The 14,631-nt window shown below is 46.1% G+C and overlaps 1 protein-coding gene across 4 annotated transcripts in view; it reads right to left on the bottom strand.

The window, feature by feature from the left end:
* RUFY2 (RUN and FYVE domain containing 2) overlaps nucleotides 1-14,631 on the bottom strand; it is a 143,228-nt gene that overhangs the window by 56,352 nt on the left and 72,245 nt on the right. For all 4 annotated transcript variants that reach the window (XM_029609665.1, XM_029609664.1, XM_029609666.1 and 1 more), the window contains exons 10-12: nucleotides 14,454-14,570; nucleotides 12,988-13,155; nucleotides 97-194 (exon numbers count right to left, since the gene is read on the bottom strand). In XM_029609665.1, the coding sequence (XP_029465525.1) occupies nucleotides 97-194; nucleotides 12,988-13,155; nucleotides 14,454-14,570 (383 nt within the window). The remainder of the gene's footprint in view (nucleotides 1-96; nucleotides 195-12,987; nucleotides 13,156-14,453; nucleotides 14,571-14,631) is intronic.

The raw sequence follows: 14,631 nt of genomic DNA, 5'->3' as shown, positions 1-14,631 counted from the left end.
GCTATTGCATACGCTGACAACTGCAGAAATATCAGTGGGATAATAAACTTTTGGTTGAGGAGGATGTAATAGAGTTAAGAAAGATCTGCTCCATACCTTTGTTCCAGCTGTTTCATAGTTGCAGTAATTTGATTGGTCTTTTCTTCTAGCCGCCCAATCATCACATCCTTTTCTTTCATGGTGTCTTCTGAGCTCTATTTACAAAAAAAAAAAAAAAAAAAGTACCGACTGGACACTAAAAATCTGTCCCCTGTGGCAGGCAGCTCCTTTCCCCTACAGGGGACTAAGACAGAACAAGCAGCATGGGAGTGGAGATGCAGCCCTGCCCTATCTTCTCTCCCCATGCTGAGACCTCATCCCAGCACACTCTCCTTAGCAGCTGCTCTGTGGCTCTTCTCCCACCTCCTTTCTCTACTGTGATTGGAGGCTGTGGGGAGGGGGGATGGGAACACAGCTCAATCTCTTCCTCCTCTGAGCTGCTCTAGCAGCACTTCCTGCATATCTCAGGAATGCCTCAGAGCAGGGGTCGGGAACCTATGGCTCGCGAGCCAGATGTGGCTCTTTTGATGGCTGCATCTGGCTCGCAGACAAATCTTTAATAAAAAAGTAAAAATCTAACAAAACCTCCCACCCTCCTGACGCCCCCCAAGACCTCCAAAATTAATTTACTACAACCCCCCACCCTCCTGACCCCCCCCCAAGACCTGCCAAAAGTCCCTGGTGGTCCAGCAGGGGTCCGGGAGCGATCTCCTGGACTTGGGCTGTCGGCTGCCAGTAGTCAAAATGGCACCGACGGCCCTTTGCCCTCACTATGTCACTGGGGTCGACCAATGGCGGCGGTAGCCCCTGTGACATAGTAAGGGCAAAGGGCCATCGATGCCATTTTGATTACTGGCAGCCGACGGCCCTTTGCCCTTACTATGTCACAGGGGCTGCTGCTGCCATTGGTCGACCCCAGTGACATAGTGAGAGCAAAGGGCCGTCGGCGCCATTTTGACTACTGGCAGCCGACAGCCCAAGTCCAGGAGATGCTCTCGGACCGCTCCTGGACCCCCGCTGGACCACCAGGGACTTTTGGCAGGTCTTGGGGGGGTCAGGAGGGTGGGGGGGGGGTTGTAGTAAATTAATTTTGGAGGTCTTGGGGGGCGTCAGGAGGGTGGGGGGTTTGGTTAGATTTTTACTTTTTTATTAAAGATTTGTCTGCGAGCCCTGGGCCCCCGATGGACCACCAGGGACTTTTGGCAGGTCTTGGGGGGGGGGTCAGGAGGGTGGGGGGTTGTAGTTAGTATGGTTCTCATGGAATTATATTTTAAAATATGTGGCGTTCATGGCTCTCTCAGCCAAAAAGGTTCCCGACCCTGCCTCAGAGGAAGGAAAGAGGCAAAAGAGACGGGATGGGAGAGAAAAATAGGAGGATACAGGGAATGAAGAAGGGAAAAGAAGGGGGAGGTAAAGGCTGGGGGGGGGGGAATAGATATCAAGGGAGGTGCACAGGCTGGATGAGAGAGCCAGAAGAACCTCATGGAAGGAAGGAAGAGGGAAGAGGGAACACAGGGAATGAAGGAGAAAAAGAGAGAGAAGGGCACAGGGACTGGAGGGACAGAGACACAGGGGATGGAGAAGGGAGAAGTCAATAGAGCACAGGGGCTAAGAATGAAAAGACAGGAGGGCACAGAAGATGAGGGGAGAGAGAGGGGCACAGGGCTTGGAGGAGACAGGAAAAGATACTAGGGAGGGCACAGGAGACAGGAGGGAAAGAGATGAGGAGCAGTGGGAGGGGAAAGAGACAGTTAAGCACAAGGAGCAGAGGGAAAAGAGAGGAGACAGAAGCAGGGGGACCAATATATGCAAATTTATGCTAATATAGGAAAGGGATGGGGCACTCCCAGTCCTCAAGAGTTCAGTCATGGTCTATTAAAAAGTTGGTAACCCTAGTCCTGCCCTCATCACTGACTCTTTTTAAATAGAGAAAATTTAGCAGAAGAGTGAGGGCAAAGTTTCAATTCTCAGTTTTTGTTTGGGTTGAAGGATGAGAATTGATGCAGGAATAATTCATATTCCGAATGTGAAAAATACAGTAACATTTCCCATCCAGTCTGCCCAGCATGTTGGCTGAAAACAAAAGCCAGACAAGATTAAATATTCAATGGAAGACATATCTAAAGACTGACTGAATGGGATATGCAAAAAAGACTGAGTAATGATTGCCTCAAAAGCCAGACATGACTATCAGAACTGAATATACAAAGGCTGAACAATGATCACCTCAGTATACATTTAAAGGCTGGCTGAATTGAATAAGGGGTAGATTTTCAAAAACGGCGTGTTGGCGTACTTTTGTTGGCGCTCCAGACGCAAACAAAAGTACGCGGGATTTTAGTAGATACGCGCGAAGCCGCGCGTATCCGCTAAAATCCTGGATCGGCGCGCGCAAGGCTACCGATTCCGTGTAGCCGGCGCGCGCTGATCCATTCCCTCCAAGGCCGCTCCGAAATCGGAGCGGCCTCGGAGGGAATTCGCTAACGCCCTCCCCTCACCTTCCCCTCCCTTCCTCTACCTAACCCACCCCCCCGGCCCTGTCTAAACCCCCCCCCTACCTTTGTTGGGGGATTTACGCCTCCCAGAGGGAGAAGTAAATCCCCGCGCGCCAGCGGGCCGCTGGCGCACCTAGACGCAACCCAGGGGCGGTTCCAGAGGGCGCGGCCACGCCCCCGGACCGCCCCGGGCCGAAACCCCGCCCCCGAAACGCCGCGTCCCGCCCCGAAAATGGCGTGCCACTCGGCCCCGCCCCGACACGCCCCCCTCGGAAAACCCCGGGACTTACGCGAGTCCCGGGGCTCTGCGCACGCCGGTAGGCCTATTGAACATAGGCGCACCGGCGCGCAGGGCCCTGCTCGCGTAAATCCGGGCGGATTTACGCGAGCAGGGCTCTTAAAATCCGCCCCTAAATGTAAGTCTGAAGACTGGTTCAATCATCTCAAGCAGAAAACTATAAAAATAAAAAAAGAGACCAACAGAAAAATATAATACAGAAGAGAAACCAAGAGAAGAAAAATCAAGAAAACAGACGAGAAACCAACACAAGTAGCTGATCCAGCAGGGCATAGAAGAGAAAAGTCAAAAGAAAGAACTTCAGACTACAGCAAGATCCAGGGACTAGAACCAACAACACTGAATAATTCCTGCTTATCAAAGTCACCTGTCAACCCACACATAGAGATCATCACAGAGAAACTACAAACACATTTCTGCAATCATTAAGTTAATACCAAAAGTTCATTTATTATTATAAAGAAAACAGCACTCTCTTTTTGCATATTTCTCCTACAAGATTCTGAAAGAGAAACTGCAGGAATTTGAGTGATACTACGCACTCCTAAATTGTGATAATAGAAAATGGTTAATTGTATGTACATATTATATTATATTATATTTATTATTACTATGTTAAATTGACATCCGGTTTTATTGTTCCTTATGTTCTACAGTTCTATGTAAAGCCCCCATCCGCTGTTGGGCAGTTCATCGTTTTTTGTAAACCGGAGTGATTTGTAATTCCCACAAGAACTTCGGTATATAAAAATAAAAAATAAATAAAATAAATAAATAAATATTGTTGCAGCAAATAGCATTTAATCTATTATCTTACATAAATAAAACAAAACCAGTCTGTTCTTTTAGATTAACCTGCTACCATCTGGGGTAGGAGATATTTATTGCATTTAACTTTTACCTTAATGTTAACTCATGCAAGGAACTGTAATTAAGTAATAACTTCTGTATCTAATAAATACCTGCCCTTCTCATGCAACAGGGTTAATTTGAAAACTTACCCAGAGAAAGCCTTTGAATATAGACCTCAAATTGATTCAATGTGTTAAAGATAAAACCAAAGGAGATTGTTTGATTTTGGTTTAGTAATCCAAGCTTTGTTTTCATGTGCGTTTTTCTAATGAGGATGTTGGGGAGATACCAGTTCCAGAGATGGTTTTCAAGGGTGATGTGTCAGATAAACTGAACCAAATCACTGTGAACCTGGAAGATGTAGTAGGCCAGATTGACAAACTAAAGAGTAGCAAATCACCTGGACTGGATGGTATGATTCCTAGGGTACTGAAGGAACACAAAAATGAAATTTCTGATCTATTAGTTAAAATTTGTAACCTATTATTAAAATCATCCGTGGAGGGTGGCCAATGTAACCCCAATATTTAAAAAGGGCTCCAGGGGCGATCCGGGAAACTACAGACCAGTGAGCCTGACTTCAGTGCCGGGAAAAATAGTGGAAACTATTCTAAAGATCAAAATTGATTACATACATTGTATATTTTGCAAGATTGTATAGTGTTTATTTGCAAATCCCTGTACCATTTTTACGTTGTTTCACTGCAAGGTACTTTTCCTATATTAGTTTAATTTTCTGTCCTTTTTGAGCCTTTTCTCTGGTTCATAGTAGATCTCCATTGTTTTTCTCCTCCAGCTCCATTCTCCCTGTCCCTTTTTTTTGTATTTTCCTTCTGTTGTATGTAAACCGATATGATGTACCCACGAATATCGGTATAAAAAAAGCTATTAAATAAATAAATAAAATCAAGGAGCATATAGAAATACATGGTTTAATGGAACGCAGTCAACATGGATTTACCCAAGGGAAGTCTATTTCAATCCTAGAAGATATGGGCACTTCAAGTTCTTAAAAGCTTCTCTCTATGTAGTCAGTTCCACTATTATGAATCTAAATGGTGTGTCGACCTTTGCTAGTGGTGCAGGCAGGCAGCACTCTGACAAATGCAAAGTATGAATGCAGATACACTTTTGAGAGAACATGGGGAAAGAAAGACTATTAAAAACAAAATATGTGATCATGTTTAAAACAGAGTAAAAATATGTTACTAGTTGTCTATACACGTTTCAATATGTTCGTTATGAATGCATTTTGGAGTAGATTTTAAAAAATTGCGCGTTCGCGTACTTTTGTTGGCGCACCAGTCGCAAACAAAAGTACACTGGATTTTAGTAGATACGTGCGTAGCCGCGCGTATCTGCTAAAATCCAGGATCGGCGCGCGCAAGGCTGCCGATTTTGGGCAGCCGGCGTGCGCCGAGCCGCACAGCCTGCCTCCGTTCCCTCCGAGGCCGCTCCGAAATCAGAGCGGCCTCGGAGGGAACTCTCTTTTGCCCTCCCCTCACCTTCCCCTCCCTTCCTCTACCTAACCCACCCCCCCGGCCCTATCTAAACCCCCCCTACCTTTGTCCACGGATTTACGCCTCCCGGAGGGAGACGTAAATCCACGCGTGCCAGCGGGCCGCTAGCGCGCAGAGACGCAACCCGGGGGCGGTTCCGGAGGGCGCGGCCACGCCCCCCGAAACACCGCGATCAGCCCCGCCCCCGACACGCCCCCAACAAAAAACCCCGGGACTTACGCGGTCCCGGGGCTCTGCGCGTGCTGGCAGGCCTATGGAAAATAGGCGCGCAAGGCCCTGCTCGCATAAATCCGGGCGGATTTATGCGAGCAGGGCTTTTAAAATCCGCCCCTCTATGTATGATGTTGGTTACATTGTAAATCGGAGTGAAGGCAGCCTGCTATACTTCGGTATATAAAAGAATCTAAATAAATAAATATATATAAAATAAAATAAAATGTGAAAGTACAGGAATAAAGAAAGTATAGTAATAAAACTGAAAGAGGAACCAAGAAAAGGCCTAATTGATATTTTGAAGACTCTAGTCAATTCTGCTGTTAGAATAGCCTAGCATAACTTTACTTTTACTTTGTAGTTGGGACTGTTTCTACTACAAGTATTATTCCAACTGCTGACATGCCGGAGTAAGAAACATAATTTCATTTATTTAAATATCAAAATAATACCCCAAGAGCTTCTATAAAGGAAAATTGGTTCTTACCTGGTAATTTTCGTTCCTGCCAGCAGATGGAAACAGATAAAATTTCACTGACACTGTATATAACCCAGTGTGCCACCTGCAGTCCCTCAGTATTGACTTGAACCCAAGACAAGATGACAGCAACAACTCCATCCCCTCCAATGAGGTGAAGTTGCCCAAAAAGACATAACATAAGTGATCAGCACTGAAAACCTCCAAGAACTGCACACTGTATACAAAGCAACAATACAAGCCGAGGGCTCTCCCCCAGTAAATCGGCAGGTCTCTGGACTGATCTTTGGTACTACAGGAATGAAAATTAATAGGTAAGAACCAATTTTCCTTTCCCTGTACATACCCAGATCAGTCTAGACTCCTGGAATGAACCTAAATTCCCCTTAACTCAGGTGGGACCTTGAGAGTTCTACTCGTAGAACACTCTTACCAAAGCACATGGAAGCTGGAGCCCTGATATCCAAGTGATAATGCCTAACAAAAGTATGCAACGACTTCCCAGTAGCCATTCGGCAAATTTATGCGGCGACTACTGTTGTGACTCAGTCCAGGAAGTCACCTGAGAACACACTGAGTGCGCCCCTAGACCCCCCCGGCCACAGGTGTGTTTTAGAAATGTAAGTCCACTCAATTGCTTCCTTCAACCCCGCAAACTGTAGCCTTAGACGCCTTTCTTTCCTTCTTTGGACTACTCTATACAGTTCAAAGACGTGATCCGATCTACAGAAATCATTAGTGATTTTTAGATACCTCAATAATGCATGCCTCCCATCTAAGAGCCTAAGCTCCTCTGCATTAGACGTAGAGGAATCCAAATTCAGAAAACCTGGAAGCTCCACTGTCTGACTAAGATTGAATGCTGAGACTACCTCAGGCAGAAAAGAAGGTACCATGCATAAAGATACCCCTGAATACAACATTTGTAGGAAGGGATCTCAACATGACAGCACCTGGAGCTCCAAAATTCTCCTGGCTGAACAAATAACCACCAAGAAAATCACTTTAAGAGTCAATGTAAGTTTTCAATCATAGCTCTCTTTAATAGTTCAAATCGAGCCTCACACAATCCTCTAAGGACTAGATTCAAATTCCAAGATGGACAAATGTTTCGCATCTGAGGATGCAAGTTCTTAGCTCCCCGAAGGAACCTTATAAAATCTGCATGTGCGGACAGAGGATACCCTTGCACCTTATCCCAGAGACAACCCAATGACCAGGACCTTTCTGTACAAAAGCCAAAATATGTTACACCATAGCCTGAACAGGCTGTGGCTGCACTCCGTCAACAGCAGATCAGGACCCGAAGGTCCTCCAAATTCGCACATATGTCTAGGATGCGGAAGCTTGCCTTGCCTGCAATATGGTGGAAATAACCACTTTGGAATATCCCCTCCATCTCAGTTGTCTCCTCTTAGAAGTGAAGCTGCGAGACAGAAGTGAGGCACCTGACCCGAAAATATTAGGTCCAGGTAGAAAAGAGTCGACTGATGTCCAAACCTCAGGGGTTGGTCTATGTCCATGTTGATCAGACCTGGGAAGTATGGTTAATGTGACCACTCTGGAGCTACAAGGATCAGGTTGCCCAGATGTTTCTCTATCCACCATAATCCCTTGTCCACCAAAGGCCATGAAGGGAAGACAAAGAAGAAACCCTCAAGTCCATGGCAGCTTCAGAGTTTCGATTCCTTCCGAACTGTGTTCTGTTCAGCGGCTGTAAAACCACGACACCTTGGTGTTCTCTTTGGTCAGGATACCCCCATCTTCCTTGAATGAGACACATCATTGCCTCCAACATCTCCCATTCCCTGCAGTCTAACTTTGACTGAGAAAATCCGCCTGAACGTTGTTCACGCCGGTGATGTGAGATGCTGCCAGCTGCTCCAAGTGCTGCTCTGCCCAGAGAATCAACTCTCGGGCCTCTCGAGCCCCTACCTGATTCTTGGTTCCACCTTGACAGTTGATGTAATTTATTAATGAAATGTTTTATGTCCAAATAGTTGTCCTTTAATGTCATATTATTTTATATTTTATCTTGTATCTACTTTTGTCATATTGTTTTTAGTTTAATTCATTATGTGTGTATCATTGTGAACCGCCTAGATAGATTGTTACTAATTTTATTAGCGGTATATAAAATGTTTTAAATAAATAAATAAATGTAGGTCACCATCGTCGCATTGTCTGATAGGATCCATACTAGATGGCCGCATAACCTTGGCAGACAGCCAAGCAACGCAAAATGCACCGCTCTCCTCTCTAATCAATTGATAGACCATGAGGCCTCCTGTTTTGACCACTGGCCGTGCGCCGACTGATCTTGCTACACTGCCCTCCATCCGAAAAAGGTTGCATTGGTGGTGACTATTACCCAATTTGGAACCTCCAATTCCACACCACACTCAAGACTGGGGCGAATAAGCCACCACGAAAGACTGTCCCTGGCACTGGGCACTGAAAGCTCTAGCAGAAGCAAAATCTGACTCTGTAATTTCAGCAATCTCTCTCCGCCAGCATGTCGAACTAAGCTTCCAGATACTCCAGAGTTTGAAAGAGGACTAAATGGTTTGTCTCTAGGTTTGCCACCCAACCTAGAGACTTCATGCGCATCAGTATCTTTTGTACTGATTGTTAACAGATGTCCTCTGATTTCACAAGATGCACCAACAACACACCTTCCTTTTGCAATGCAGCTGCCCCCACCATCACCTTTGTGAAGGTACATGGAGCCTTCACCAGCCATAAGCTGAGTGGATTTCCCAACATGGGCAAAAGCCATAGTAGTCAAATCATTTTGAGAATCTAAACAGCACTGACACCAACAGAGAGCGAGTGAGAACTGAATTGCTATCAGATGGCAAGCTTCAGAAATAGCAAGGCCCTGGTCATCCCCGGCACCTAGTTCTCCTGAACTTCGGCTCTAGTTGGCCTCCTGCATGCACACCTATGCAGACACGGCTCTGTCAAAGCAAGAGATGCCAAGAACTCTCCCTTGCATACCGCTGCTATGACGGACCTCAGAGTTTCTTTGCAGAAATGGGGAACCTTGAGAGCTGCATTTACCTTCTTCAAATCCAATATATCTTGAACTGGATATAGGGGGGAAAGAAACAGGATGCTTAACTTAAAATTGACCACTGGTTACACTAAGCGTTTCAGGGTCTGAGCTAACAGACTCAGCAAAACATCTCTGTGAAAAAAGAAAAAGTCTGAGCAGAGTCTGAAGCAAGTCTCAATCATATGCAATTTCTTCCTCTTCTAGAGGTGAGAAAGCCAATTCCCCATCGGAATCCTCTGATGTCTCATTAATTACATCCCCTTGGGTGTTACCAGGGTCAGCCTCCCTGCGGCATTTGCTCGCCATGACTGACAAATGGGAGGCCCGAGCACACAGTCGCTACATAGTAGGTTGCTTCGCCTTTGCTGGGCGCCTCTGCAGAAAGGTCTGCAGGCACTGGAAACATTCTATCTAGGAGAAGGAGGACGGATCCATACCAGAGCCCATAGGTCCAAACTTGCTCTCTCCAACCTTTCTCTTTTGGGGAGGCCTCTGCCCTCGGGAACACGGGAGGAGGAGAACTGACCATTGCTTTGCTCCCACTCCATGCCCCTCCAGAGACACCATAGGCTGAGGGGATGTCCCAACATGGGCAAAAGCCATAGTAGTCAAATAATTTTGAGAATCTAAACAGCGCTGACACAAACAGAGAGAGAGCGTGAGGACTGAATTGCTATCAGATGGCAAGCTTCACAAACAGAAAGGCCCTTGGACCTGTTCATCCCCGACGCCTAGCTCTTCTGAACTTCGGCTCTAGTCGGCCTCCTGTGCACACATCAATGCACCTGGGTGTATGCGCACAACCCTCCAGCACGCTCACAAATAGGTACTCAAGGCTAGGTCACGATTGTACGCATACAAGTACATGCGCAAATATGTGCTCGTATAGACTGTAGTTGTATGCACACAAGTATCTGCGCAAATATGCACTCAAGTTTAGGTTGCAGTCTTATGCGCTCAAGTACTGTTCAAATTTGTGCTCCAGTCCAGGTTGCAGCCTTACGCGCACAAATACCTACGCAAATACGCACTCAAGTCTAGGTCACAGACATACATGCTCAAATCTAGACCATGGCTTTATGCATGCAACCGCCACGCAGCGAGAATGCGTGCACATGCCTGCGCTCACAGGAAAAGAACCGCTGCTGCAGTCTACCATGCAGCTAAGCAAAGCCTGCCTGCACTTTCAGCGCATTTAGGCTCGGATCCGTTCAACATCTGGCACCAAAATCATCAAAAACCTGAAGAGCTTCTTAACAGCTCAGGCCTCTTGACCGGCTGAGAATCTATGGAGACTGGGGCCGAGAGCCAGCATCCCCTGCTATCTGTTTCTTTAAACAAGCTTTGTGCATAAGCAAATTAAAACTGGCAGAAGACCTCTACCAGAACCAGAAACGTCTCCTCTGTGCAAGTACCTGTTTGCACCTTCGTGGGACAGGGAACCGCCGGTGATAGTTGAGGAGGGGATTTCCCTGCCTCTCCCATCGATGCTACCGACACTGCCTGGTAATTGAAAACGGCCGCCGTTCCAACGTTGACGGGGAAAGTCTCAGTGCTAGACTCAGTCACTTGCAAGCTTGTTCTACCTGTGCGGCTATGCTCGATGCAGACCTCCAAACGCCCTGCCTCTTTTGCTGCACACACAAGCTGTTCCTCCCCACACCACCACCAGCACCTCAATGGCAAGAAGGGGAACAGTCTCCCAGCACCACGGAGTCAACACCCGGTTTCCTCTGCAGGCATTGAAGCTGCTGAAAAACTCTATTGTTGAGCTCCCTGAGCTGCTTAGGTAGCTCCCCGCTTGGAACCCCGATACTGCCCAGATTCCACTAATTAGTTCCTTGTTCTCTCTCTCTCTTTTTTTTTTTTTATACTCTCTGAGAACAAATAAAGATACATAGAAACCAATACTTTCCTTTGGTGCAGAGTTTCCGTTTCCAGGAGCGCAGGCCACATGGCAATCGAAAAGAGCCAGACCACTGGCTATATCAGTCTCCTTTCGCCAAACTTTAGTGACCCAGTCCAGGACAAACCATATAAAAGGGATACTTCTCTGCTCCACTGGGCTTACAGTGCAGAACTGTCAGCTGGTTCCACCGCTGCCTCATGGGGGATGAGGGATCTGGACCACCCCACAGACTTCCAGACCGAGCTACCTCAAACCAGGGGGATGGCCCCACCAGGACCTCACAACCCCCTGGGAGGATCCAGAAATTTTCTTGTCCTTTAATCTTTCTTTTTTTTTTCTCTCTCTCTCTCCAGACTGCAAGCTTTACACCATCTACCATTTGCTGGAGGCAGAGAAATACTGAGAGACTGCAGGTGGCACACTGGGTTAAGTACAGTGTCAGTGAAACTTTCTCTGTCTCAATCTGTTGGCAGGGAGGCAAAACCCAGGACTCTGGACTGATCTGGGTAAGTACAGGGAACATAAAACCTTTAAGCAGAATAAATACAAGCACTGCAAACTTTCATAGGGAGAGCTTTCTCAAAACATTTTTACCTAGCTGAATTTGATTTGACTCAGAAGGAAGGCAAATCATGGGAGTAGGATATGATAGAGGTCTACAAAATCATGAAAGGACTTGAACAGGTTGATGTAAATCAGTTATTTACTCTCTCAGATAATAGAAGGACTAGGGGGCACTCCACGAAGATAGCAAGGAGCTCATTTAAAACAAATCAGAGAAAATTATTTTTTATTCAACGTATAATTAAGTTCTAGAATCCATTGCCAGAGGATGTGGTTATGGCAGTTTGTGTAACTGGGTTTAAAAAAGGTTTGGAAACGTTCCTAGAGGAGAAGTCCATAAACCTCTATTAATGAATAAGGAATAGTAGCTTGGGATCTATTTATTGTACGGGTACTTGTCAGGTACTTGTGACTTGGATTGGCCACTGTTGGACACAGGATGATAGGCTTGATGGACCTTTGGTCTGACCCAGTATGGCATATCTTATGTTTTTATGTATGTTCTTGATGGTGGAGGGGTGAATAATGACATTTCTTGAAAGAACGTTCACTGTTATATATGATGGCAGAAAAAGAGCAAACTAGACCATCCCAGTTGTGATTCTTCCACTTCAGATGAATGAGCATATACATTCTCACATTCAACCCAACACCAGCTCCCTCTCATCTTGACTTTTACCTGAACTTTCAACCTTGTCCTACCACTGTCCTCCATATGAGCCTTAAACATGTCCAGAATCTGTACTGGCCTCCATCACCTCCTCTGGTAGGCCAATTCAGGCCGTGCATCTTCTTCTTTGATTTTTACAAGGCCAATACAAAAACCAGCACCCAGGTCCCCTTCCATATCTTATTACCAAGATTTCTAATAATCCACACAGATACCCAAACTAGCGAAGCCATTATCCAAAACTCCTGGGCGTCACGTTCAGTGAAGTTTGGGTTTTAACCACAGCCACTCCATTACAGGTTACCCCAATGCCTTCTTGGAAGCCTGTGGCAGTCGTATCACTGCTATCCAGTTCGTAACCACTGCTCTGAGCAAGTTACCCCCCTGATTATCCTCATTGCCTGTGGTGCCATTAGGTTATGCTTTCATTCTCTCTTCACAAGTAAGCAGCCTCTGAGATTATCCCATAACTTTATAAAGTCAGTTACAGATTTAGCTTCCAGAATCCATCCAAGTGATGAAGATCCATGAGAAGGCTCCACAGCTATGCATGAAAGCCACATATAGGCAGACAGAAGCACACAGAGGCCCTCCATATAAAGCATCCTTACCACACAGCTAGCATTTACCATAAAGTTAACATCTGCACAGTCCACAATAGCAACAAGCACCCTGGACAATTTTTAAAGACATTTATCATGTGTTACTATCGTAACTAACAAGACACATTTCTTGATTAAGGATGTAAGAGAAGTAATGGGTGCCTGCAAATCATGAAGCAGTGAGTGTAGACAGCTTGTACTGTAGAAGTACATGTTAGCTCAGGATATATCTGCTGGGCTGATCATAAAATAATTTGCTATTTTAATAGTTTTCCTTACAAGTCTTTACCTGCAGCTTCTGGTACATCTCAATGTTAATGGTTTTGACTTCCTCCAGCTGCTCACGAAGCCCTATCAGGGTGTCCTGCTTCTCATGGATGTCTTTCTCCAGCAACTTCATGGCAAGTTCTATCTCCTGCTTCATACTGACTTGGACCATCAACTCGTTCTCGACATCCTAAAATGTAGCAGGCACACAAAGGTAACACGTATCTGTCTACAAAATGTTTTGGAAACTTTCACTTTATGGTTATGCTGAATAGTGGCAGCAAACTCTGTTACTCATGGACAAGGCATTAAGAGTAGAGAGCAGCTTTTTATAGTGCATCACCAGGCAGCACAGGTCTGATCCAGGAGAACTGATACTCCTCGGTACTTCTCTCCACCACTGGCTCTCTAATCATGCGCTATAGCATATTCAACTTATATCGCACAGGCTGGCACCATTTTCATCCAGGGTAAACCTGAACAACAGATAGCAGCACACCAGTGATATAAACTAGAGTGGGTCGGGGTGTCCCTGTGGCTCAGGACAATGCTGCAGTGCTGCGGATCCAGGTTGGATTTCCTGTCTGTTGAGGGATGATCGGCAGACTTCAATCTGCTTCATTAAAGTGGCCAAAGGAGGAAGGCACTGGTCATTCAGCATTCCTGCCAATCACTTCACTCCCCTGGGGTGAGGGGCAGATGCTTCAGCCAATCAGGCCCGGTGCCATGCAGCCTATGGCAGGAGTTGCAGACCCAAACTGGGAGTTTGTGTGTCTGAGTGTCGGTGAGATTAATGGAAGGGGGATTCCATGGCGGAATGCTTGCATGGCGAGAAGGGGAAGAAACACTAAGGCAGGCTGTGAAGATGAAGGGTGATTCTGTGTCGGACTTGTAATTCATCTCTGGCTTGTTGCCAGGTGCAAATTAATCTCACATGGGAAGGCCTGGCCTATATGAGAGGGAGAGAGATAGAATGTGCTTGTCTACATATGTGTGTGAGAGAGAAAGGGAGAGAGAGAATGTGTGTATGTAAGAGAGCCTGAATAGCAGGAACAGGAGGGTAGTGAGTATGGATGCAGTTTTAAGGACAATGGGAGCAAATCTATGCAAATGAGGGGGAGGGGGAGGGACCCCCCCCCCCCCTTCCTCTTCTCCCCCTTCAAGTGTCCAGTCCAGGTCTGTGGAAAAGTTGGCTACTTTAACCAGCCAATTCAGCAGTACTGCAGGGCTGCCACCCACTCTGAGCTACTGCTTTGCTTGCACAATGGGTTGTGCCAGCCTTGCAGGTGTGCCTGAACTCTAAGATAATGATAAAACAGAAAAGAAAACTGGCTAGAATTGTTTTTCTCCCTGTATGGTTTTCTGAAACTTGGAGAGCTTATTTCTGTTCTCACTATATGCAGCCAGTGTTGCAGTGAAGTAGTATATGAGATGCAAGGGATACTTGGCCAGTTAAGCTCCAATCCATGCACTCTGCATCACACTCACTTGCCGTAGCTGGGCTTCTTCTCGGAGCTGTCTGCGAGCCTCATTGTACATTTCATCCAATCCCTGTCTTGAGTGCTTGTACGTCTGGAGCTCAGCATCAACATCTACTTTTGTTACCTAAACAGGAACCACAAAAATGTCAGAATGTATCACATACCTGGTACATTAATGCTCCTAG

The sequence above is a fragment of the Rhinatrema bivittatum genome, chromosome 7, assembly GCF_901001135.1.
Source record: "Rhinatrema bivittatum chromosome 7, aRhiBiv1.1, whole genome shotgun sequence".
NCBI lineage: Eukaryota > Metazoa > Chordata > Amphibia > Gymnophiona > Rhinatrematidae > Rhinatrema > Rhinatrema bivittatum.
This window is presented reverse-complemented; position numbering and strand designations above follow the sequence as displayed.